The sequence below is a fragment of the Micropterus salmoides genome, unplaced genomic scaffold, assembly GCF_014851395.1.
Source record: "Micropterus salmoides isolate LMB-PRFRI ecotype aquatic unplaced genomic scaffold, ASM1485139v1 Ms_hic_scaffold_2, whole genome shotgun sequence".
Lineage (NCBI taxonomy): Eukaryota > Metazoa > Chordata > Actinopteri > Centrarchiformes > Centrarchidae > Micropterus > Micropterus salmoides.
In genome coordinates this window covers 28,500,258-28,527,544 of record NW_024041150.1, presented here as the reverse complement: position 1 = coordinate 28,527,544, position 27,287 = coordinate 28,500,258, and the positions used below count along the sequence as shown (strand labels likewise).

The 27,287-nt window shown below is 41.4% G+C and overlaps 1 protein-coding gene across 1 annotated transcript; it reads right to left on the bottom strand.

Annotated features, from left to right (window-relative positions):
- Positions 1–1,377: 1,377 nt before the first annotated feature.
- tesk1b (testis associated actin remodelling kinase 1b) lies at positions 1,378–26,400 on the bottom strand. The gene is made up of 11 exons (XM_038731530.1): positions 26,183–26,400; positions 24,667–25,390; positions 13,089–13,210; positions 12,852–12,900; positions 12,163–12,309; positions 11,000–11,082; positions 6,132–6,222; positions 5,331–5,414; positions 4,510–4,596; positions 3,403–3,499; positions 1,378–3,312 (listed from the first exon to the last, which is right to left on the bottom strand). The coding sequence occupies exons 2-11, from the start codon at positions 24,853–24,855 to the stop codon at positions 2,213–2,215; spliced, it is 2,049 nt and encodes a 682-aa protein (XP_038587458.1). The 5' UTR covers positions 24,856–25,390; positions 26,183–26,400; the 3' UTR covers positions 1,378–2,212.
- Between the last annotated feature and the right edge of the window lie 887 nt (positions 26,401–27,287).

Sequence of the window (27,287 nt, the reverse complement as noted above, 5' to 3'; positions counted from 1 at the left end):
CTCACCATTCATGAGCAGGGCGACTGTAATGCACAACCTCACCTGTGCTCTCAGCTGACCCGTGGTTACACCTGATGTCTGCATGGCAACTTTGTGATCCCCTGGATCAAGTGAGCCAGATTGCGAGGGTCTTAACTACAGCCTGTACAGTACTGGAGGTGACCAACTCCCTTTAAAGCAAGACACATGCACCTGTAGAGACACACTGAGGAGGAGATGCACTAAGCTGCAGGGGAGAATGACAGGCTGGAGTTAGCAGGAGCAAGTGGAAGGGGTGGAGAGAAGGATTTAATTGAAGGACAGTGATTTTGTAAGGGAGAGGAAAGGCTGTAATCTACTTAGGAGGATGAGAAGTTTCAGACACTGAGACAGAAGATAAACTTATGATTAAAGTGAAACTTTTGGGAACATGAACCTTCAGTACAATGTAATCAAGCACAGAGCTCATCCAGTGGAAGAGTTTGTAATTTCTATCTTTTCGCCCAAACTACACAGATTTTTCTGTGTTTTTTGGTTATACTTGTGTGAAATTGGGATACATTTATAAATGAAGTGTCTTAGAAATAGCTCCTCAAGTAGAAAATATGGTGTCGAAAAACATCTGCCAGAATTGAGTTTTTCCCGGTTTTTACCCGCTAAATGTAGGTCTACATCGTGTTAAGGGAAATATGGTCTTTGTTGCTAAATGCTAACGCCAACATGCCGACAATAACAGTGCTAACCCATTGATACGGAGCAAGAAAAAATGTCCACCATGTTCACCACATTTGTTTAACTTATTAGTTGTTTTGTTTTTTTACTGTATACGCTACAGAGCTACATGCTAATGTTAACGGGTTAGCTAACAATCATAATGCTAAGTGTTCAAATGTTAAACATCTTTATTATTAGCATGTCTTCTTGTTTATGCTGCTAAAGTAAGTGCCAACCCCATACAATGACAATGCTTGCATGTTGATACTGATCACCATGGAAGGAGGAACATGTTCACCATCCTCCTTTAGCAGAAGTTATTAGTGAGTACAGCTGAGGGTGGTGGGTATGATAATTGGTTTTGCAGTTAGTTTGATCATAAAAATAAAAAACAGACTAATAGATGAGAAGTTAATGGGTCACCAACGTTATTATAGTTCATTTTAAGGGGAACGCAAATGTCTAAATGAAATGTCATTACGAATAGCTGTCGAGACATTTCACTCAAAATCACAAATGTCAATCTTGTGGTGAGAAAAAGTCATCGGATCACCAAAATCACCAGGAAACATTGTCTGTGCACGATGAATGTTTGTCCAAGATTCATCTAGTAATTTAAGATATATTCAGTACCAACCGACCCCAGAGCCGTGCTGCTACCAAATAATTATCATGAGAACATCATTGCATTCTATCTTTTTATTCAATCTCATCTTTAAATAATACGAATCTGTACATCTCTTACAGGTCTTCTGACCATTCATTCCCAATGGTAATAATGACATCAATAGTTTCCTTATTAACAACAGTAATACATCTGAAGTGCTTAACCAGGCAACCAGAAGGGCCAACAGAGATCATACAGCAACAAAAGTATGGTGTATGGCACACACACTCTCACACACATCCAGCCTCTCACATTGAATCCACCACACTCTAACATATGTCCATATAACCACACACACCCCAGCAGTGCACCATACACCTCTTGATAATTAAAGACATTAAAGCAAAACTGCCTGTTCATTCAGAAACAGCACCAAAACATCAAAAATCATTGCAGCAGTAATAATACTAAGCTTAACATTCCTCATTTCAGCATCATCATCAATATCATCAGGGATAAGAATCTTTACATCTGCATATATACAGGATTTAACTAACTGGGCCCCAAACTGGAGTGTTTACATGCTGAATCATTCTGGACGCTGCCGATCAACACTCAGACCTACGCAGGCACAGCCGACACCTTAAGTTGTGACGCCCTCAGCCCAGCAGAGGACGACGCAACTCAGGAAAGACACCAGTTCCTTTATCCTGCAGCTTTCATGTTTCAGTAAACCTATCTGGACACTGTCTGCCTGCTCTGCACCAAAAAGTGTGTCTAGAAAATAAGCAGGGTATTGCTGCGTTAAAATCTGTGCAAATTCTAAGAAGAACCACTTAATTTCCAGAGGATGTTTTGGTGCAGAGTTTCCAAACATCTTTTCTGGGTGTATTTGGTGTTGAGAAGTCTAGTTTATGTCTGCGCCCCCGGCAAGGCAAGTCCCGGCTCCAGGCTGGTGGTGGCGGTTGTGGGAGTAGGAGAGGGAGGCAGACCCTTGGGTCCCGGACAAAGCAGCCCGCGTGAGGCTGCATGGTCCCCGTTCAAGTTCTTGTAGGGGTTTCTGCGTGGTGGAGCTCTGAGACACATTGAGGGGAAGCGAAGCCCAGCAAGGCAGCAGCCGGGACAGGAGATCACCTCCTCCTGGTCCAGAGAGTGTCCACTGCCGGACCCGAACGGGGACGAACCGGCGGGGTCGCTGGGAGAGGAGTGGTAGCTGTTGTTGTTTGTTGTGGTGGGATCGTTGGTGGTGTTCCATCCCAGGGGTCGACTCACAACCACATTGTCGTTGTCTAAATGACAGAGGGGAGGCAGGCACGGGGGCCCGTTGGAGTTGGCTGACCCCCAGCCGTTTGAAAAGGGTGGGGTGGAGGGTTGGATGGGAGTTGAGGAGTGGGACGGAGGAGGAGATAATGTGGAATAAGGAGATGAAGTGCTGTCTTGTGTGTCTGGGGAGCTGGTGCAGTCCATGGGCTCCTCCTCCTCCTCCTCCTCCTTCTCCAGCGACAGAGGTTCAAGGGACAGAGGAAGCCCTGAATCAGCTCCTCTCTCCTCCCTGACCTCCTTCTCTTCTTCTAGCAGTCTCTCTTCTTCACTCACTCCGTTTGTCTCACCATCTACAGTGTCTATCTCAGACTGTGACTCCTCCACAGTAAGGACATTGTTTGGCACAGACGTGAGGTGCGGAGGAGGTGTACACGGCAGCGAGTGGCAGCGCCTGTGCCTCCGGTGCAGGTCACCGCTGTTTGTCTCGGAGGGGTCATCGCAGTCTGTTAGCGGGGGCAGGGTGAAGGTGAGCGAGATGACAGACTTGCTGGGAGTGTCGAACAGCTTGATCTTGCCGCCCTTGAGGTCCTCCCTCTGAGAGAAGGGGTTGACTCGAGCAGGGGTCGCAAAGGTAACAGAGGGGGTCGCGTCTGGGGGGTGGAGCATGTCAGATTTGCTGCGGGAGAGGCGAGGATCTGACAAGAGGCAGAGGGATCGCCTTCTAGGCGGGTCTATCGCTGGACAAACAGCTGTGAAGAAAAAGAAGGAAAAGTGCTCAATATTAATTTGAAAGAACAAACGTTTACTATTTGTTGTCTACAGAGCGTTTGATGACTCACCTTTGACTGTTTGTTCGTCTTTCTGTTTCCTCTCGGCCTGTCTCCTCTCCAGCTCCACTACAATTTGGGAGAAGGATGGACGGAGCTTTGCATTCATCTGGCAGGTGGGAGAAAACAAGAGGCAAAATTCAACAGATTGAACAAGTGCGCCTACAGGAAAGAGCGGGGAAAAAGAAAGCTTAACAACTGCAGTGCAAAATTCAGACTGATTTGAGCTTGTCATGAATGTACAATTTGATTTGGTCATCCATCAACTCACGAAACTGAGGACTTGTTTAAACAACACCACAATATTTTTACTCTATTATTAAGAAATCGTCAATGACAAAATATATGACTGGAAAGATAATCTTTGATTCAACTGAAAGCTACAAAATGCAAAACAAAGCAGGTGCATTTTGAAATGTTGCTTGCACTTCCTCCTTATTTGTTCGTGTCTTGTCTGTCACCGGGTACCCAAAATGCTGCCACATAAACAATTTAAAAAGTGGCGGTAGCATCTTCTGTGCCAATTCCAACCTCACACTCACGTCATGCAGATATCGTGAGACTGCTTTTCACCTCGACAAGAAATATCGTCACGTTTTAATATCATCAGATCTCGTCACAACTCTATAAAACATATGCTCCAGCATTTGGCATTTAGTACGGAAGAGGCAACGTGAAAGCTAGCTGCTTTTTCTTTTTACCGATAAATGTTTGTGTCAAAGTTACCATTTATTATCAGGCGTCATACGCCGTTTCCACTTTATTATTAGGCACACTGAGCTAAAATGAATCTGAGTCTAATGTAGTTAATTATAATTCCTGCAATAAAACCTACATTCATGTTTAGAAAGGCGTAGATTCAAATGAACATTTTGGAAGATGTGGTTAGTTGGCATTGTTGAATTATGTATTACTGTAGTGCACCTAAACTTCAGCTGACATGAAGCACAACCCAAGTACTTCCTCAGGCTCTCTCACTATCATGAAATCCCCCAAAATATGCTAATGTGCACAAGTGACCCTGCAGCAAAGAAGAGAACAGTAGAAGAAACAGAGAATAAAGATATCATAAACCAAAGGACTGAGCATGCGTGAGTGTGCCAGGTGTGCGTTTCTTACATTACAGCAGGCGATGGCCAGTTCCAGGAAGTCGGGAGGACAGTCTCCCACCATCTGCTGAAAGGCCTCCACATCCAGACCAAAGTCCTGAACAAAGACACCAACCAAATTACACATAGTTTACATTTATATAACAGATTTATTTTATTTAGAGCACTTTAATTGAAATACTACTGTCAGCTGGTCTCAACTGTTGTACTATGAAACAGCCACAAGGGGGAGAAATTCCCTCGTGATATCTTCAAAGGCTTTCAGTGTGGGTTTTTTAACACTCCTGCTGTGTCCCAAATCCATCCTAATTGTCTACAGTATGCAAGTTAAATTTTATGTATGCCGTTACTCAGTTTGTGCCAAGAAGGAAGGGTGTACAATTCGTGTACAAATAGATGTCAAACAAATTTTGAGTGCCATTGCATGAAGCAAAACTGTTTTGTATGTCCATTGCCTTTCTGGCATAATTTAACATCAAAAGCATACTTTGTCTATACTGAGTGTTTTGAATATACTTAGTTTTGTTGCTTTCACACAAACCTGTTCAGAATATGTATGTGATGTGGAATTGGGTGAATTATCATGTCTCTTAAGTGAGCAGGAGATTCACACTGCTCATCTGCTGTTCTCATTTTGATATCTCTCGGTATCTACCATAATTTACATCTTTTTCAAAATCAACTGTGTTATGGTGAAAGTGTGGTGAGTCATTTTGACACTGCTGCTTGCACAACAAATCATGTGCTGGAGGTGCTTTTGAAATACTGACAGACATCAGGCGCGCACACACATTTTTTTTAATTTATATATTTTTTTTCTCTCAGTGGTACCTCAGTGCGTGGCAGGATGTCAGGGTCGGCCTGTATTCTCGCAATAACCTCACACAGGATGATCCCGTATGCAAACACATCCACCTGCAGAGAGAGGAAGAGGAGTCGATCAAATATTTATATCGAGCGGTAAATAATAAAAAAACAGGAACAGTCAGCTACCATATACGGTTTATATTGTACTTGAAACCCACTTTTAATACTCTGGTTTATCACCTGTCATTTAACCAAACTTCATAAAATACCAAAACAATATTCTGTTAAGCAGATCAAATGTCAACGTTATTATTATTGTTTGGTTTATGTTTTCTAGTTAGCCAAGACAAAAAAAATAAAATTGGAAAAGAGGGCAAATGGGCCATTTAGTCTTCAATTTTTCTTGTTAGGTTACAATAACAAGTTTTACTTTTATTTTTTAAATGTATTGTAGATACGGATGTCTGGAAATCTGATTATGCAAGTTAAGTGAATATGTTCTATTTTATGGGCTCCTCCTCCTCCTCCTCCTCCTCCTCCTCCAGACTGAATAATACTGAAAATGTCATCTCATCATCCCTTAAATGAAACCTCAACAGGCAATCAAGATTTCCACTTGGCTATACAGAAAAATACAAGTAGCCCAGGCCAAGAAGCACATCCCTTATATAACTTCCTGTTTGCCTTCGACATAATAACTGATTTATTAAATATGTATTGCTTAAGTGCTTTACTGCCGGGTTTATTTGACTGGCTTTCATCGCGCCCACTGTGGACCTTGAACTCTGCAGCTGACTGATAATGAAGAAAGCGATCCGTCAGTACCTTCTCATTATACACCTCTCCTCTGAGCACCTCCGGGGCCATCCAGTAGGGGGAACCGACGACAGCAAGGGGCTCCTGTTCCTCCTCCTCACTGCAGAGAGAGGGGAAGAAGAAGGGATACATTGAGGACAGGGGTGAAAAGGAAGCTTCAAGAAAAAAAAACAAAACAAACAAAAAAAAAAAACACGAAAAACCGCACTTATTTGAAGGTTGTGATATATTAAATTTAGGGATATTGCTTTAAAAATATCACAGGTTGGGGTCTGATTATGTTTCTTTCAAGGCTTATGAATCAGTTCAAATAAAGGAATATGAACAACAATATATGTTCTTCACAATAAATGTTTTAGTGGTGCCCCATCAAATAAATTTCACAACACCTCAGTTTAAAATGACCTTGTGATGATTTGGGTGACATTGCTTTAAAATAAATCTCACACCTCGGGATGGCAAATAAACAGCTGAAACAATTCATAGATTGAGTGCTTAGTCAATCAAAAGTAATCAGTCAGTTCTTAGTTAACATTTATTCATTTAGCCGACGCTTTCATACAAAGCGACTTACAATTGCTATACATGTCAGAGGTCGCACGCCTCTGGAGCAACTAGGGGTTAAGTATCTTGCTCAGGGAGGATTGAACCCGGGTCTCTCACATCAAAGGCATTAGTCTTATCCATTGCGCCATCACCACCCAGTTATTTAATGCAAAAAATTAAAAAAATTTCTGGTTCTAGCTGCTTTATTGTGAATATTTTTGTGGTGTTGTATAGATGAAACTCAAAATTAGCATATCGTGCAAGAGTTCATTTATTTCAGTAATTCAACTTAAAAAGGTGAAACATTATATATTACACACACACACACACACACACACACACACACACACACATATATACACTCATTACATGTAAAGAGAGATATTTCAAGCCTTTATTTGATATAATTTCAATGATTATGGCTTACAGCTTATGAAAACCCCAAATTGTAAATCTCAGCAAATTAGAATATTGTGAAAAGGTTCAGTATTGTAGGCGCAAAGTGTCACACTCTAATCAGCTAATTAATCCAAAACACCTGCGAAGGGTTCCTGAGCCGTTAATTGGTCTCTCAGTCTGGTTCAGTGGAATTCACAATCATGGGGAAGACTGCTGACCTGACAGTTGTGCAGAAAACCATCATTGACACCCTCCACAAGGAAGGAAAGCCTCAAAAGGTAATTGCAAAACAAGTTGGATGTTCTCAAAGTGCTGTATCAAGGCACATTAATAGAAAGTTAAGTGGAAGGGAAAAGTGTGGAAGAAAAAGGGTGCACAAGCAGCAGGGATGACCGTAGCCTGGAGAGGATTGTCAGGTAAAGGCCATTCAAATGTGTGGGGGAGCTTCACAAGGAGTGGACTGATGCTGGAGTTACTGCATCAAGAGCCACCACACACAGACGGGTCCTGGACATGGGCTTCAAATGTCGTATTCCTCTTGTCAAACAACGTCCGAAGCGTCTTACTTGGGCTAAAGAAAAAAAGAACTGGTCTGTTTCTCATTGGACCAAAGTCCTCTTTTCTGATGAGAGCAAATTTTGCATCTTGTTTGGAAACCAGGGTCCCAGAGTCTGGAGGAAGAATGGAGAGGCACAAAATTCAAGATGCTTGAAGTCCAGTGTGACGTTTCCACAGTCTGTGTTGGTTTGGGGAGCCATGTCATCTGCTGTGCTTTAATAAGTCCAGAGTCTGCGCGGCCGTCTACCAGGACGTTTTAGAGCACTTTATGCTTCCTTCAGCAGACGAGCTTTATGGAGATGCTGACTTCATTTTCCAGCAGGACTTGGCACCTGCCCACACTGCCAAAAGTACCAAAACCTGGTTCAGTGTCCATGGGATTACTGTGCTTGATTGGCCAGCAAACTGGCCTGACCTGAAGCCCATAGAGAATCTATGGGGCATTGCCAAGAGAAAGATGAAAGACATGAGACTGAATAATGCAGAAGAGCTGAAGGCTGCTGTTGAAGCATCCTGGTCTTCCATAACACCTCAGCAGTGCCACAGGCTGATAGTATCCATGCCTACGCCGCACTGAGGCAGTAATTCATGCAAAAGGGGCCCAAACCAAATACTGAGTACATATGCATGATTATACATTTCAGAGGGCTGACATTTCTGTATTTAAAATCCTTTATTTTATTGATTTCATGTAACATTCTAGTTTTCTGAGATTTAGAATTTGGGGTTTTCATAAGCTATAAGAAATAATCGTCAAAATTATATCAAAGGCTTGAAATATCTCACTTTGCATGTAATGAGTCTATATAATTAGTTTCACCTTTTAAGTTGAATTACTGAAATAAATGAACTTTTGCATGATATGCTAATTTTGAGTTTCACCTGTATATCATTAAATTGAATATCTTTTGGTTTTGGACTGCTGGTCAGACAAAAAAAATGTCACCTTGGGTTTTAGGTTATTGCCTTGGCCATTTTTCCACCTTTTTCTGATTTCTTTAGGCCAAGGCTGAGAAAATAATGAGTAGATTTAACAATAATGAAGACATTAAATAGTAAAACTACATCAAGATGTGCAGATAAGTTTGCATCAGAAGAAAATAATGCACGTGTGTTTCTAGACTTCAGAGTCCCAACAGAGATGCACGACAAAATGATAAACACATTTTCCATTCAGGAGGAGAGCTGCACTTTGTACGAGACGACGGCAGATAATGAAATGGAGCGTGATGCCTGCATGCTTGAGTAGTGTTGTCCACCCATTTGTTTAACGCAGAACTCAATCAAGAGGGGTTTTATGAGGTGAAACCCGAGTGTGAGTGCGCACTTCCTCTGTATCTAAGAAACCACAGTGTTTTGCAGTTAAGTGGAGATAGTGTTGTGCAATTTTAGCTGAATAAAAAAGGAAGGAACACAAGAATGTGCAAGGACAACGTGCTCTCACACACACACACACACACACACACACACCCCAGATACTTCCTCTGTGCTATTTCCATCTGCTACTGCTGCTTATGATACAGCAAATAAAATAAAATAAAAACAGTGGGGGAGAAATTAGGGGCTGAGACAATAGTGGCTCCCAATGTAAACAACATTTGGAGAAGTGGACCGACAGAAACTAGGAAACAGAATGCGTGCAGAAAGCAGTGGAGGGTAAACAGCTGAACAGAAAGCTGGTAAACGAACAGAAAGAGTTGAGCTAAGACACCAGAGGAATGATGGGAGAGTAGCAGGACAAGAGTGACCTGCTATGTGAGGAGCAGCAGAGATCCAGTAAGGCAGTAAGAGCAAAAGGAGGAGGACTGGAATAGTTTGACCTTATTTGGAGTACTTTCCTAAACCCCATCCATCCTTCCTTTCCTTCATGCCACTCACACACACACACACGAGAAGGGTTGTCAACATAATCTATTCTCCGCTACAGGATACAGTGTTTGACTAAAATATAAAGCAAACATGCCCTTGAAAATGACGGAAACACAATTCACCAGCTGCTATTGAAACAGAGGCTGGAGCAAACAGAGGCTTCATGTTTGACAGCTGCAGGTATGAAAAAAAAAAAAACCACACAATGACAGTCACACACACACGTGAAGCTTTGCATGTGTACAATATCAACTTTGTATCATTGTGCAGCTCATTTGACGGATCTTGACAGGTTTTTTGAAAATCAAAGTTTAGTCAAAAGACTGAAAATCACCAAAGTTTCACTGAAGTTACCCCCCCCATGACAGAGACACACTTGTGTAAACACAAAAAGGTGGCTAGGCAAAAAATAAGCCAACTGAAACGCACCATAAATACACACACACACACACACACACACACACACACAGGTTATAAGTGACGCTGTCTTGTTTTAGCAAGAGTCGTGTGTTTACTAAACAGCTGCAGGCAGAGTGAGGAGGAGAGGATGAAGAGCTAACAGCATGTAGTGGTGTGTCTAAACATGTGAGCAGTGGCCTCGACATCCCACTCCTAACAATCCAGCTGATGCTCTATATGTTCGTGACACGATACACAACACATTTTTCTGAAGTCTTGTACTTGATTACAATTTGACAAACTGGTACTTAACTGGAATATTTTTATAACTGGCTATTAGCCATATTTAAAAACAGTTGGAGAGGTTTTCACTGGACATGGCTGATAAACTTTTATATTTTAAATTCTGGGAGATTTTATTTGAACAGCACCATTATTAAAATGTTCAATTTAGGACTTTTCCCTTCTGCACTGTGGACCATTTCCCCCAGTGCGGTATTACTACTTTAAGTGAAGTACAGAATTTGATCATAAACCATTACGGGAGACATGATGTCACTGGAAAATCAGCAGAGGAATATTAAACTGGGTAGCTGAGGTGATGGCAGTGAATAAAATATGCCACATAAATGTCACTGCATTTAAAAAAAAAAAAAAAAAAAAAAAAACACCGCTGCAAGCAGAGCCATTCTTTCCTCTTCCCCCTTGAAATGATGCTTCACAATATTAATAAAACTTCCCCAAAGAGTGAGTAACAGTGGAGGGAAGGGGGGTAACCACAACATTTGGAGGGGAGGCAGCATAAATGCATACTTTGGAAAAACAATGACTGTGCTTTGGTGTGAGTAACGGGTCTGTCTGTGTGTCTGTGTGTCTGTGTGTGTGTGTGTGTGTGTGTGTGTGTGTGTGTGTGTGTGTGTGATTCTGTCTCATCTGAGTGTCTCCAAGTGAAAAGAGAAGCTATGGGAGACATTTGTGAACACTTTGCTCCAACAGATTCGGCAGGAGAGATAAATAGGACAAAGAGAGAAGTGGAGGAATATAATTTATTGAGCGTGACTTATCTAATCACAGAGTGTTGATAGACGTTTTGATGAATGACTGACCTGTAATGTGGGATTTTTTCTGCCAGACCAAAGTCTCCCACCACGGCCGAGCACACGCATCCCTCCCAGCGCACCAGGCAGTTCTGCTCAAAGGGGTCAGAGGTCACACACATCACTATTACTGCTCTTAAGAGTGTGTGTGTGTGTGTGTGTGTGTGTGTCTTTATGGCTGCATGTTGCCCTTTGTGCGTTTTTCAACAGTGATGTAACATTTTAGTGTGCAGAACTTTAAATAGTATATTTCAAGTGTACTATAGAAGTATTTTAGCTCCAAAGCAATGGTGGCTGATGTTTACAAACTTACAATTTGGTCATCTGGCCCAAAAGGAACAAATGTTTGATTTTTGTGCCATTTTCCAATATGAAGTATTTATACTTCATATTGAAATAAAATGGCAGAGGCTAAAAACAGTGTACTATTATCTTTTTAAGCTTTATATTTTTTTGTTTTTACACTTTGTCTCCATGTAATTCATCGTCATCTGTCTCTTTTCACGTTCCTTTTAAATATCCGTTTTAAAAATTGCTGAATAAACCATGTTTGCTTATGAGTACACAGCTTTCCTGTCTACTTATCAAGATTAGCTGCCCACTGCTGTAGCCAGCTGCTGGTTTATGACAATCTAGCTGGAAGCCATTTGAGTTTCCCGTTTCATGAGCCTGCTATAAATGAAAATATTCATTTTTCATTCCAAACTTTACTGACCTGACATACATCTACAGCTTAACATTTCCCACAGATCCTTTTGCTTGTCTGGTTGGCACAGAGCCAGTTTCAGCACTGGAGCTCAATGACGGCACCAGATGTAGTCCTAAGATCTGTGACGCACCTGCAAAGCCTCTAAATCTGCACCAGAGCTTTTTATGGTTTCAAAATCTACCCTAAAAGCAAAACTCATTAAATGTTTTGCAGTTACAGGACTCATGTTAGAACAACCATTTCAGTGCGTTCACTTTCTCTTGTGGAACAGCCATATGTTAACTAGCAGCTGTTTATTGTGCATCTGTGCCATCTGTGCAGGTAATACATAAGCATGGCTACCTTAGGACCAGGTGCAGGACCAGTCTGTGTGTGTGTGTGCGCGCACACACACACACGCACGCACACACACACACACACACACACACAGCATGTTGTCACTGACGTGTGAGTGTGTCGTCACCTTGGAGGTGAGGTCCCTGTGGAAGATGCCTTTGCTGTGCAGGTACTGCAGTCCCCGGGCGATGTCCAGAGCCAGCCTGAGCCGCACGCTCCACGGCAGGTACACGTCGCTGCCCAACAGCTGCTCCAAGTTCCCGCCGTTGATGTACTGGATTCAACAGCAACAAAAAGGAGTTAATTACTAAAACACACAAATCTATGCACAGTGAGTTCATTCCAGTTTTAAATTACTTGGATGTTGATATGAAAGCTGCTTCACTTATTGTTTTGGGAAATTGGGACCTAAATGTCTCACTGGTGCTGTGCAGCGATGAACTGTAAAAACAGTGCAGGGAGTTTTTCCTCTTTTTATTGTCCCGTTTCCTCGATCAGTCCACAGTTTGTTTTAATGCTCTTTCTGAAGGACACTGTTTTGAAAAATTTATCATATTGCCACTTTTTAAAAGTTTCATAAACTTTTCTCCACGAAACTGGTTTAAAAAAAAAGGTGTACTTTTTTAAATATATTTAATATATTTTTATCTATATTGCAATAGAAATAGTGGTCGGACAAATTGCAATTAGATAATTTTCCCTAAATCTGTCTGACTCAACATCATGACTTGCTTTTTTGTATGCATGCTTGATGTACTGCTATCAGGGATAGTGATTCTTAAACATGCCTCAGTACTCTTCTAACTAGCGTCTTACCTCTGTGAGAGCGTGGAGCTGTCCCTCGTGCACGCACACTCCTATAAACCTGGAGGCACAGCAGACAAACACTTTAGCAGCAGAACAAGACAAATATATAGATTAAGTCAAAGCTCTTCTCATGGAGGACACAGGAGCACACATGGCGCAGGAATCTTGTAAAGAAGAGCAGGATCCAATTATACTGTGCGACCCAGCGTAAACAAAATGAGAAGCAAGTCGGGAAACAAATGTTACCTGAGTATGTTGGGGTGTGATAGTCGGTTCATGAGCTGGACCTCCCTGAGCATGTTGGCTCTGTTACTGGCCAGGATGTTCATCTTCAGAGCCATTACCTGGCCCGACACACGATGCTGCACCTGCATAACAACAACAACAACAACAACAACGCTAACTGACCCGCAATTCACACTGATTACTTCAAAACGGTAAGTTCAGCATTGTTGTGTAGAAATCGGAAAGCAAAGGAAATTAGGCAATTTTGCAGCGGATAATACAAGTTCTTAAAAAAAAACAGACTCTCTGGAGCAATTGATGCCTGTTCCACTTTTCAAAGAAACATGACAGTTCACAGAACCGTTGAGCCCATTTAACAGACACGTATGAAGTCTGCAGCACGGTATTTATGCTCATCATTAACACATAAATCACAGTTAACGCTACCTGAAAGAATAAAATGACTGACTACAACATAGTGCTGAGTGATATTAACACTCAAGCGCTTTTGGAAACTGGCCATGAAACATTAGCAGGTCGGCTGTGTTTCCTTCATTTGTTTTGGCTGCTTCTTTGCTCCAAACTGCTGCTATGGCAATGGCTCTGTCTGGTATGGTAGCCATGGTGACGAGACATGCTTTCACCCGCCCTCCCCGGCTACATGTTTGTTCATATTTGCTTGGCAAGTAGTTTAGCTTCCCAAAGAATTGCACACAAGCAGCAGACAAGCACTAAATACTTACTGGCTGAGTGTGCAGAGAGAAGTCAGAGGTGTTAGAGTCTGTGGAGTGTGAAAGCTCAGTACTGTACATGTGTAATTACCAGTGTTAGATACTGTAAAAGTGAAGGCAGGCGAGAACTCTAGCATTATGCAAGCACAAGAAAGGACTGCTGGTTTACATTTTTGCTTTTAAGTTTATTTACTTTCATATTGCTGCATTTCTGTGATCTTGCATTTAAAAAAAAAAAAAAAAAAAAAAAAGAGGGCCTAATCTGTAATTCTTTGGACCTTAAATTAAGTTATATATGTAAATAAACCTAAGACCTTCTCATATTGAAGTAATAGGCCAATATTACTGATTTTACCAAACTTTAACAGTATCAATAATGAAAATTCTGACATGCTAATGACATAAGGTGTATCCCTATGAATAAGCCATCTTAGTGTTGCACTCTCTTAGCATGCTAACATTTGCTGATTAGCACTAAGCACAAAGGACAGCTTAGGCTGATGGGAATGTCTTCAGTTTGGTCATAAACCAAAGGGGTATCTGAACTAAATTTCATTGCAATCAATGCACCCTATAGTATAGTTTGAGACTTTTCACTCAAAAATCACAAATGTGAACCTCATGGTGGCACCAGAGGACAATTCAGGATCACCAAAGTCATCAGGATTCATCCTCTGGGGAGCAATCCATCTGACTGCAAAACCCTGCTTAAACACAGTCAATCAGAATAACAGCAGGTTGCAATCCAGTTTATGGTTGCAATCTTCTGTTTTGAATTTTAGTTGTGGGGCCACACTTTTGCTTACATTAAGGATCAAGACTAAGGCTTTTAATGCCTGACTGCAAACCAAATTTCCTTCAAGCCAATAGTGAAGTTGAACTGGCAAAGGAGGATTTCAGGTTGTGTCTTCATTAGTGACATGAGCATGTAATGAAAGACTGGGTGAGGGAGGAGGAAGCATGTGAGTGGTGAAAGTCTGGAGCTGAAGTCAGTGTGACACTGGCCCAGATATCAGCTGGGCTCTGGATCAGAGCAATGATAGAAAAACCACAAAGCCTATTAAGACCAGACTAGAGTGCAGCGAGTACACACACACACACACACACACACACACACACACACACACACACACCCCCCCCCTCTTCATCTTAACAGCCAGTCAATGAAAGTCAATCTCTGCCGCACTAAATCCTTTCTCCACAGAGCCACTTCAGCCTGTGGCAAAGTGCTGCACACACACGCATGGATGCACACATGTAAGTTACACACAAAACTGTGTACAGTAGCTGCTTTCTCTCGCAGATGGGAAGTTGGAGCAGAAATGTAAAACATGCAGCAGGAGTGTGCAGGCTTAATCTCTGCCTCTCTTCATAGATTTACAGCAATTAAAGGAGGAGGCTCATGTAGGCTGGTAGATTGAGCCCTGTAGCTGATTAGGGAGGTTTCTTTACACACACACACACACACACACACACACACACACACACACCTTCCTCCCGCTTCCATTAGCACAGATTTATCTGCCAAACAGGACTGTGGAGCTCTGCATGGCTGTGGATTTACATCACTGCTTTCCCCCTGCCTTCTCACTTACTTGAAGAAACTCTTACATGCTTGTGTGACACACACACACACACACACACACACACACTTTACAGTGCAAATGTGAGACACTGCTGATGCAGCAGTGGTTGGAACTGCAATGCTGCTTGTTTTGAGCCTTCAAAAAAACCAAAACAAAAAAAAAAAAAAAACAAAAAAAAAAAACACAAAAACTACTCACTCGTCATCATTGAGATGATGAGAGCTTGTCTGACTCATCACAGTGCAACATTTTCTCAGGTGTGTGATTTCAGCCATATGAGAGGCTTAACCCTGCAAAGCCACCATGAGCTGTGTGTTCTTTTCTTCCAAATGCTTTATGCCAACCACTTTACTGGTCATCTCCATGGACTTGCCACTGGAATGCTGATGTCTACGCCTACATCAACATTACTCCACGATATGGAGCGAGCACGAACGAACACACACACACACACAGTCTCCTTCAACATGGCCTTGTAAAGTGCTGCTGTCAGCAGAGCAAAGGTCACAGGCATCTTTTGCTCTCGCTCTGTGCAGCCAACATGTGCAGTGATGTCTGTCATTAGCCGGCGGCCCAACAGGGCAGAATGATGCACATCGAGACAGGAGGAGGAGGATGGGCCAAAGACTGCAGATGGAGGATGGACACAAGGGCACAAGAAAGATGTGTTAACCTTTAAAAAGGATCTGGGATTTTAAGGAAGTTCAGGTTTCTTAAGACAGAAAACATGAGAAAACTGTAGTAGCAGAGAAACTGGAGGAAAATGAGTTTCAGTCTCACAAAGTCCAGAGCAGTAGTTTGACAGGTGAAACTGACAGATGGAAATTTCTGTTACACTAGAAACAAACTGAATTTACAAGTTTTACTTGGGAAAAGCCTCCCAGTGTCATATAATATAACTGCTAAGACAAGCTTTTGGCATATTCTAGTTTATGTGCCGTTTCAAAGCATTTCTGACAAAGCCAAGAATATTTTTCTGGAGGAGAAATACCAAATGTTACTGTTTTCATGCATGTTTTTAGCCTAAAAAAAAAAAAAAAAAAAAAAAAGTCCAATTTGAGGCTTACCAGGCTTTAAAAACACTCACCATGTGAAACTGCAGAACAGAAACTCATTTTCAGGATGTTAAAAAACAACCCAAATTCCCAAATTTCCTGAAACAATATCGAGGACATGACCTCAAGTTAGCTACAGCTAACAGTTTGTTCCATATATGTGATAACTGTGTGTCTGCGCTACAAGTTGTGAGCGAAAAGAGAAAACTCAGTCTGCAGAACAAATCACATATTTCTGCAGTGCAGCGGAGGTCAAGTGTGGCTGAGTGTGACCACACACACACGAATGACTTTGCCTCTGGACACTGGGTCAACTTTTCCCTTGTGGATTTCATGGTTACTTCACAACTTATCACCAGTAGGGGCCATTGTTATAATTTCACCAACTGAAAAATATATTTTCAACAGAGAGTCTCCATATAAACGCAGCAGATTGTTTGTGGAAATATATCAAGTCTTATAGCCGTATGACTCTGCAACGCAAAACATTAAGATCTAAATGTTTAGTTAAGTCAGGTCATTTACATGAAAAACAGTACCTCTCAGCCCAATTTGTCTGTGGCCAGGCACAAAAACAGAATCTGTCCTTCAAAAATATTAAATCGTCATAATTAAATGTGCAACCTTTGCAGCATTTTAAACCAGACTGAAGCACATTTACACTGGAATCAGCACTTCAAGTCATCACTTCAGGACAAAAAAAAGCTTCAACTGATTTGACAAGCGAGCTTTGAGCTGAAGTGTGAAGAGACTGAGTGAAATCCCTGAAGGGGGTAACTCCACTCCCTCTGCATTGAGAAATTAGCTTCCCTTACAAAACAATTCGAGGCTCAAGCCATCGCCTGAGGCTCTGCTCTCAGTGTGAAGAAGCAGCCCAAAAAAAAATATTTTAAATTAAAAACCCACACCCACCCGAAACACACACACACCTAAACATTGAGAGGTCTCACGTTCATATATACATAAATCCATGTTTATTGTCACTGGACCTGAATCTGCTCTGTTTATTGTTTTTTTTAAAAATCAGGATATCTGCCATCTTTTAATGTTGATGGGAACAGATGAAGAGAGACACAGGAGACGGTCCTGTCGTGACACATTTCAGGCAAATCGAGTTCTATTCACTCAAGGGAGGAGGCAGAGATTTCAGAGACCTCTAAAAACCATGCCTTGATGCAACTAGAGATAACAGAGTGTGTTTATTTCAGTGGACTGACTCTTAAAGCATGATTGGACAGAGGTGACAATAAAAACAACTAAGCTCTGCTGCACCACAAGTATTTCACCATGTCTGTGATACTGATTATACATGCAAACATTAAGTCATTTGTTTACCGTCTTGCAGGGGAGCGGCCTTCCTCGAGGTTTAGCTAAAGGCCATTGCACTGCCAACATGTGGATGGGAGGAAACGCTCATTGTGCACCGATGTAAAACACATACCCTTTCTTGATATAGATTTATAGAAACACTGGTAACCACGATGGAAAGGAGGAGGAATTTGAAAACAGATAATTGTGCAACTGTTGCCCAACGTTTCCCTATTTTAATCCCTAGTCCAGCTGAAATACTTTCAGCAATAAACACGGTGGTTCAAGTGAAGACAGGCATATCACATGCTCAGCGCTTTCGTGTTTGTGCGGTTGTGCAGAACATAAACAAAAGCTAAATATTTGTGCAGCCAGTGGCAGCGGAGCAGGCCTCAACTGGAGCGAGGGAGGAGAGGAATAATGGTGGAAAAGTGCTACACTAAGCCGCTGATGTTCAAGTCTGCACTGGCTCACCTATACTAACACTGCCATCCAATAGCAACATGGACACACGGAGCGCCGCCTTATCCCCAACACCATGTAACTGATCACAAGCACACAGATGACAGCTGATGATGGATCGTGTTGTGTGTCCCCCCCCCCCCCATTTTATCTTTAAACCCAGCTTGTTCCAGGAGTTTCCTAAGAACTGGTCACATCCCAACACGTCCAGACGTGAGAGTCCCACAATCTCTTTCAAGAGGAAACTGAAATTACAAAAGGATTCTGCTTTCCTCAGTAATATCATGAATGCAACAAACAACTAAACCAAAAGGTTGACTACTAAGTGCAGCAACAAACACTTATTTTTCCAATTAAAAGGATGGGGTAAGCTATTCTAAACCAATACACGTCTTCGTCAAATAAAGCAAATATCTCCTCAGGGTCCTCTAGCTGTCCTTTCCCCATTTACAGAGCCATGGCTGTGTACAAACGAAGTGGTCCGCACCCCCCACTCACTCTTCTTTACGTTCAACACTTGAAGCCAAACAGTGGATCAATTCACAAGTCTGAGTTAGAAGATTCACAAAAAAAAATTATGTTAAAACCTTTGTCAACAAATATGTATCAGAAAATTATGTAATTTTCAGTCCTTTTTCTCAAAAAAAAAAAATCCTCAAAGTCCTCATTTGCGTATGATTTAAGTGAATAAAAATCAAACATTTATTGACCATTACTTATATTGTTATTGAAAAAAAATAAACTTATTGTGATAATTATTGTTATATTGCCCAGCCCTAGTTGTTGGATTTATCCAGGATCGCCAAATCCACCTTTAATCGATGAGTTAAAAGAACGATTAAATGCTTTAAAATGTTGGTTTCTTAAATTTTCACTCAGGAGCAAAAATCAGCCTTTAAAATTGAAAAAACAACAATGATTTGACATTTACTGTGATAATTAGCGATGTCAAATGGTATAAAATGTTATCGTGATAACATTTTTGGACATATGGCCCAGCCCTACTTGGAAATCAAAATTGAACTGAGAGGTTCCAGACTAAATATTATGATACAAAAAGGAAAATGTTTGAGACAGTAAGAGCTCAAATGATTAAACAATTAGTCGATTGACCCAAAACATCGATCGATTTTGGAAGATTGCCAAACACATTAATTGTTGTCTCAGGTCTTTTATAACAATAAATGGAATATTTTTGGATCCTGGTCAGTTGTTTTGGAGAAAGCAAGCAATGTAAAGAAGTCACATCGGTCTTGGGGAAATTATGTTCATTATTCCAGACTACTGTATATATGTACCAAACCGTTAATTAAGAAAACATTATAAAACAGACAAAACTGTTCACACATATTGAACAAAAAGTTCCAACTCATTTGAAGTTAGTTTAAATCATGATCACATGCATCATCAAATATCATCACAATGTGATTCCATTGAAAGTCAATATTGAATGTCTGCCCGGCCACAGGTGTTGACAGTAGATGAAAACTGGATATACACAACACGTGTGTACACACACACACACACACACACACACACACACACAGTATTTATCCTTCGGAGACCTCCTGTCTGTTTTTAATGCCCCTCTTACCAAATTACTCTCCTCCAGCTTATTATGGTCATATCTCATGCAAATACGGACAAATGAACGAACACACACACACACACACTTACCACGATGACTTTTGTTATGGAGAAATTCCTTTTATGTGACTCAGTTTTAGTTTTACCTCTCACTTCTCACAACAATGACAAAGACAAACATTTGTATCAGCTCTGAAATCATCAAGAATATGGAGCTACTAGACAACAAGACCTTCTCAACCTACAAACCAGGGTGTTCAGGCTGAAGCGGCTGATTGAAACATTTTTCTAATATTAAGACTCAGTGTTTCACTAAAAAGGTTTAGTTAGCAGGGCGGGAAATTAACTCTGCATTTTGGAAACTGGACAGTAAAACTACATGTATTCATTTGTAATGGATCAAGTGCAAAATATTAAACATTTAAATGTTGCTATTTCATGAACTGGATCAGAGTTAGCTCAACGCTAACTGCAGTGTTTTGGCAGGTTACAAAAATAAATAAATAAATAAAAGTACATAAAGCATTCATACAGTACTTTAAAGATCTAGTTTGACATTAGGTCTGTACAGTAACTATTAAGCTACAGCTAGTTAGCTTGCTGTAGCTAGGCACAAAGACAGCTCTGGCCATAAGTAGCCTAACAAAAGCTGGCACATAACCCTGTAAAATCAAAAGTTTTTGTACAGATTAAGCAAACACTATATAGTTTTAATTAATGAGCTTTAGGGATGCTGGAAGGTAGAATTTGACGTTTTCCCTAAAATGGTAAACCATTTCTTTCTCAAGTCCGTGTTGGTGTGAAACCATTAGCAACTTGCAACAATGACTACAAGCTATCGGACTGCTGCTGAAAAGGCCAATCCAGATCCAAACAGATAAGACTTGCACAAGAAAATGAAGCACTAAAGTCAGCCTGGGACGCTGTGAAAGCTTTAGCAAACAAAGTCATGTGATTTCCATGTCTCATGTAAATTATGGAGAAGGGCCAAATGAGAACCAAATCTGATAAGAAGCCTGTTCTGTGTTCTTAGACAAGCAGGTGTTATCTGTATGAGCAAATATACGGATTTATTATCAGAACAGAAACAGCTGGAAAATGACGCAGGTACACAGTAATGCAATTAGAAAATCAATCCCACTTCTTTGTTTAGAAAACCATGCAGCTCTGAGAAACACAGAACAAATAAATAATTACTTCCTGTAGCTAAGTGAACTGTTTTTATTGCTTCCGAGCCGTCAGGTTCACACCCCCTTTCCTTTGAAGAATATAAAAAAGGAAGATGAAAAACGGTGCCTGAAGGATTTGTCTCGACAAGTTTGGTCCCTTTTTGTCTTGGTCTTATTTTTTCCCGGTTGCACAATTACACACTGGAGAGGTGAATGGCTACCTGTCTGCCTGCCTCCATTGATCTGCACTGACTTAGGCTCAACGACACACACACACTTAAGGGGCTGCAAAATTTTACAAAAAACATTCAAGAGGGGTTTTCTGCAGTACAGTTGGGCCTTTACCTCTGAACCAAACCAGGATACTGGAACAATCGTTCAGTCAGCCATGTCAGCAAACTTTTTAAATGTGACTGATAGTCGTGGTAACAATTTTGCATTTATATGGTGCTATCAAAGGACAAGCCTGTCCAAGCCTAAGTGCCAACTTGGCATGTCGGCAGTAAAGTCGATGACATTTGCATGCTCATTGGCCATTCAAAGGGCAAAGCTGAGAGAGTGGCTTAAGTTGTTCAGAGAGGCCGCAAAGACTTTATTGACAATATTTGAATATTATTATTCAAAAAGCAAATTTACATCAGAGTTTAACTTTAAAATTGATGAAATATCCAGTATTTCAACTTATCTTTCCATTTAATATATCAGTTCTACAAGGCTTAAATATGGCGGTAAGAATCACTTTGCAATCCTGTCAATTTTCATATTTTATCCTCTGAAGGTTATAGTAAATTTGTATTTACTTGTGAAAACAGCAAGACATATTTTGTAGTGGTCGACCAATATGGGCTTTCCAATGGCCAATGCAGATGTTTAGAGAGTAGGGCCGATATAATGCCGATATCAAAACTAAGAAAAGTCATGTAAAATTCCATTATTCCATGCAGAGTACAATCTAATATTATCTCAGCCAGTAACGTGTCGTTTTAGATGGAATTTTAATTATTGAAATAGAAACACACATTGGGTCATGCTGTAGATTTCAGAACGTAACTGTTGTTTAAGGGAGGGGTGTACAATTTGTCAGAAGTGATGTCATTCAAATACATTATTCTTTACAGTATAACAATATAACACTAGCCAGTAATGGTGTTGGAATAAATTAGCTGTCGTTTAGGAGGAAAATGTTAACGTTTAGAAAAGACAATGGTGACTAAGGACATTTAGTGCTCAATTTTCCACCACATTCCTAAAACTGAGAAGGGGGACGGCTGACGTTGTTCCACAGCAGCCACACTGACGAGGCTTCCCACAGAAATTTAGTTTATTGGCCTCAAGAGTGCATATGACGATTATCTCAAAATACCAGATATCAGCCCAGTTATTCGGCCGGCCAATCAATCACAAAGTAAAGCTGAAACAATTAGTTGATCCAATTTAAACCATTTTGCAAAAAATGTTGAAATAATTGCTGGTTACAGGTCCTGATTAATTTGGTAATAAATGTATTGGACATTTTCAGAGACCAAAATATTAATTGGTTTGGTCTCTAAAATGTAAATAATAAAAAAAGTATTGAGCAGATTAATCTATAATGTAACCATTAACTGCAGTAACAAAAAAAAAAAAAAATCATAGCATTACATTTTTATGTACACACATCACTTGTGATTTCAGTTGTTTACATGTCACATGTGTTTATGTACAAAATCTCAAATAGAGTGGGCACAAAACCGTAGAAACCACTTTTGCAACAAGTCAAATCTTTATCCTCATTTTTTTAACCTACTGTCTACTGTATAAAATCCTTAATAACTCCACTGAATTAAACTTTTTTGGTCCACCTGAAAACAAGCCACTGTTTGATACATGTATCCAGATCATGCCTTCAACTACAGACCCGAAGATCCAACAAGTACCTAGAAAGAGGAAGCAGGAAGGGGGTTAAAAAGAATACACAGCACTCCAGTGAGTCTTGGCACTGCTCCCATGTCAGTGTAAAGGAGCGGCTAATAATCTCTTATTAACAACTGGGTATTATCGTAGACAGTTGTACTTCTTGAGTTTGTAACAGGTACCATTGTTGAAAGTGAAGAATAAAGCTTCCTCTCAGCCTAAACACACAAATTCTCTGACTACTTACATGACTTATTACCCCAAACAAACTTGGGCGACTGACAAAAAGTGAACCTACTTTAAAAGTGACTTTTAATGTCAAGTGTCAACTTTAGGATTAGTTTTAGACATGTTAGTTTGTAATTTTATTTCAATTCTTGTTTAAAAAGGATTTTTTTGTGGGGGTCTAGATTCCTGAAAAACACAAGACCTCGAACTACGCATGAACTCTGCAGAACATTTGTTTAGAGCTGGAGTGATACGAGCAGAAGGATTGCACTCTGCAAAACATAATTGAGGCATAAATGATCGAAATTCACCACAGAAAGAAAATCCACATGGGCACACATGACCACTACAATCACTCGTAGCCATTACCTTTACATGCAAAGTGTGATTATAGCGAGTACTTATTTTACCACCCCTAAGAAAATGACAAGACCAGCAACTGATTGTCACTATAGATTCCCCTGTCAATTGTTGAATGATTATCATTATAATTTATAGAAAGAAAATGTCCAATAGTGAAAAATGCCCTCCACACTTTCCCAGAGAAGACATCCTCATAGTTTTGTCTGATCAACAATCCAAAACCACAAATGATAAACAATTTACAAAACACAGATAAGCCTTCCTTGATAAATAACGAATTGATTGATTATAAAAACTTGTTGATTCATGTCTGTCAATTGGTGCATTTTTACTCTATTTTCTAACAGTTATTAGACAAAATAATAAATCAATTCAGTGAGAAAATTAATCAGATTAATCGCTATTGAGAATCATTAGTTGCAGTCTACAAGTCCTACAATGCTCAACATAAAGCGTTTTGAGCTCTTTCAGCAAAACAACAACAAAAGTTTATCCTTATAATGCAAATTCACCTCACATATAGGTGATGCAGGTTGCCTCATGGCCAGCTGCTCTTTGTACTGTGCTCTCTCTCACACACACCATCACACTGGGATGTATGTGGCAACTCAGAGCCACCTTTAATGAGGCGATCCTCCGAATTAGTCTCTATTCAAGTGAACAGCAGTGTGACAAAAGGGAGGAAGGCTGCTGCTTATGAACAGACACAGGGAGTGTATGGTTACGTACAAGTGTGCCAGATCTACCGTCATGACCATATCCACTTACACAGCAAAAAAAAACAGTGTCCATCTTACACAACAGGTAGGTCACAGCAAACACGTGTGGACAGGAGGGGACCATTAGATGGGACAATGAGGTGTGATATAAAAAAAATAAATAGAATAAGAACCAACTTCCTCCTGCGATTTCTCAGCATCTTTACTTCTTGGTGTTTAGGATGCACTGGTGTCCATAGATACCACTTTTTTAAATAGATTGTAAGGGATCAAGTTGAGTCACATGAGTTAACAGGAAGTCAACAACTGGGCTGTTAATCTAAGTTGAGTTCACACTCTGTCCAATCATCTTAATTAATCTAAGAAAGACGAACCTTCATTATGTGTTACCATGAAGACCTGGAGGATGTGACAATTAGGCCCAAACCTTGAGCGTGTCCTCAACAAGACACGAAGCTTGTGTTTAACTTACACTCACTCTCTCTCTCTCTCTCTCACCTTGAACACCTCGGAGAAGAACCCAGCGCCGATCTTCTCGCAGCTGAAGTCATCTAAGCGGGCCAGGCTGGACACGGCGCTGCGCAGGGCCCGGTAGGAGGACGGTCTGATCCGGTTGGTTCCGTGGACGCTGTGCATGGGCGGCTCTGCCTCTCCCTCCTGCTTCGGCTCGACCCTCTCCGTCTCCATCTCGGACGCCCCGGGAGGAGAAGGAGGAGGAGGAGGCGGGAGGAGGACGCTGGACGTGTGCGTAGTTTAAAATCCAGCCCGACTACTGTTTACTTTTCCCATGTCCGCTACAAGGCCACAGCACAGGGCTCCCCGGAGGGGAGAGATGATCAACTCTCTGTGAGGAAACCAAATGTCGCAGCTGTGGTCAGTGACAGGTTAGGCCTAATTCCGATGTCAAATTCCTGTACAGGTCCCGAGCACTCTTGTGTCTGTTTGTGTCTAACAAACTACGCAGCTGCAGCGTTGCCTCCTGCAGACTCAGTGCGCAGTTTGGTCCCTCATGCCGTGCAGCAGAGGAGGCTGTGCCGTTGTCGAAACTGCGAAGGCTGCTGCTACTGCCGTCTTGGCGGCGTTTCTTTTCTCTCGGTCTGCCTTTGCTGCAACTCTGCTCCTCCTGCAGTGGCAGAGACCGGGGCTCCCCTCCTGCTTCTACCAATTGAATCCCGGATTTCCAGTGCGCACAGAGCTGCCTCAGTGACGCTGCAGCCTAAAACTGCAGAGGGAGAGAGAAGAGAGGGGCGGAAACAGGGGCGTTACTTCACTAAATCATCAAGTGCGTGCATCTGATGTGACTGCTCTGCCACTGAAAGTCCTTCTTACACTGAATCTAGTGACTAAACTAAAAAGAATTAAAGGCAATATAATAATCTGATCAGTGTGGTAAATTATTATAGATCCCCTAAAACTCTTGTACTGAAGCACAATGCTTTGAGGCGTAATTAAGCATGACAGTACCTCTCAAATAGTGTTTCACGTTTTATCGGCATTAAGACAAACGAGATAAAATCACTAAGAAGAAAAACAAATCATCAGAGTTGATCGTAAATTGGGCGGTTTGTTATCTGCTCTCCAGTGATAACAGCCGTGGATGCAGCAAGATATCGCCTCTCATTGTCAGTGCCTGCACTTTGCACACACACAGGCGCTCTTTAAAATTGATCCAATCACTCGGGCAGTATTCATGGATGCACTAGCCTAATGGTCGCCCGGACACATTGGGGGTCTGTGGACAGCGCGCATGTCGCCTGCAGGCGCCTCCTGATGCTGTGAACCTGCGTGTGTCGCGGATCTCCCCACAGCCTGGCTGCGGCTCGTAAATTATGGATGCCAAAGCGGGAGCTGAGTTTGTGAGCTCGTCTGTCACGGACTCAAGTCCCCCCCGGATACACAAACGTAGGCACGCATAGCCTGTACTATATTAGCTTCATGATTCAAACTGAAAACGCTGACGCACAACTGCACCGAGAGCGAGCAGGGGACGCGTGCAAAGTAGCGTCTGACTTACCTGGCCTTCTCTCAGTGCATAACCTCTGCATGCGCCGGTGTCCTCTGTTGAGCCCCGGGCACAGATCAGCTGAGGCGTCCAGTTACCGAGACCTTTCTTTTACTAATTAATCATCTTTGTGCGCCGCCTTCACACACACACATGCTTCCTTGGTTTCGTTTTACGTCCCTGCCGTAGCCCCTCTGCGCCTGCCTCGCTGTGTTGCTGCTTCCACGATGGAAGGGGAGCGGTGACTTTTGCAGTGCTTTATTGGAGGCTGCAGGGCGGGGCGGGTCCACACGTGATCACCGCAAAAATGCACCTGTGGGGGCGCTTGAACTGGCCCAGTTCTCACCTATAGGTATACATCTGATTGTGCTACAGTATCCAAACTCTTCCAATTAAAAGCAGCCACACATCATGTAGGCTATTTGACTGGAAACTTTTTTATTTGTGCCACAGAAAACATAATGGAGAGCCTTTTTAGAGCTCTTATAGCCTCTTATATAGCCTATTATAATTATATATATATTAGATCCCTGATTGCTTGATTAATCCAGTGATTCAGTGATCCATAATTATTAATTTACACAATGCAGAACCTGCCTCTCCTGATATTTTACTCTGTTGGTACAATTTCCATAACAGATGTACCAGTAAGCTTATTAAAATAACAAGACATGCAGTGAACCTGGAGCTTTTGTTGCCCACTTTCCCCAGTTGGAGATCCAGCCTTGGTTTGGGGGGGGGGGGTCGAGATGCCACAAGGGGTCGTAAAATTATTGTGAAACTAAAGAGCAAGAAAATATATGTAATCCTTGCAAATAATTTTGTCTCAAAGACTGAGACAAAAAACACAATTAAAGGCCCCTAGCTCCCTACCTGACTGTCCATAAACCAGCTGAGTGGGCACCTTGCAGTTGAATTAGCCTGATGGGAAACATTTAAGTTGTTATTAACTAATGGTAGGCCTGTAACAAATAAATGCCAAATTGGGATGTGTTGGCTGGAATTAGTCCAAATTGGCCAGCTGCTGGTATATTTCATACAGACACTCTGTACCTGCTGACATAATAATATTTATGTATAGAGCACCTGTCCAAACCCAGGTTAACAAACAAACAAA

What these genes read in the sequence shown, in the direction of transcription:
- tesk1b (XM_038731530.1), bottom strand. Translation starts at nt 24,855, where the DNA reads ATGGAGACGGAGAGGGTCGAGCCGAAGCAGGAGGGAGAGGCAGAGCCG. An exon ending in ACAGGGACCTCACCTCCAAG is followed by an intron (nt 11,083 to 12,162) that starts GTGACGACACAC and finishes CCCTTTGAGCAG; the next exon opens with AACTGCCTGGTGCGCTGGGA. An exon ending in GAAAAAATCCCACATTACAG is followed by an intron (nt 6,223 to 10,999) that starts GTCAGTCATTCA and finishes CTCTCTCTGCAG; the next exon opens with TGAGGAGGAGGAACAGGAGC.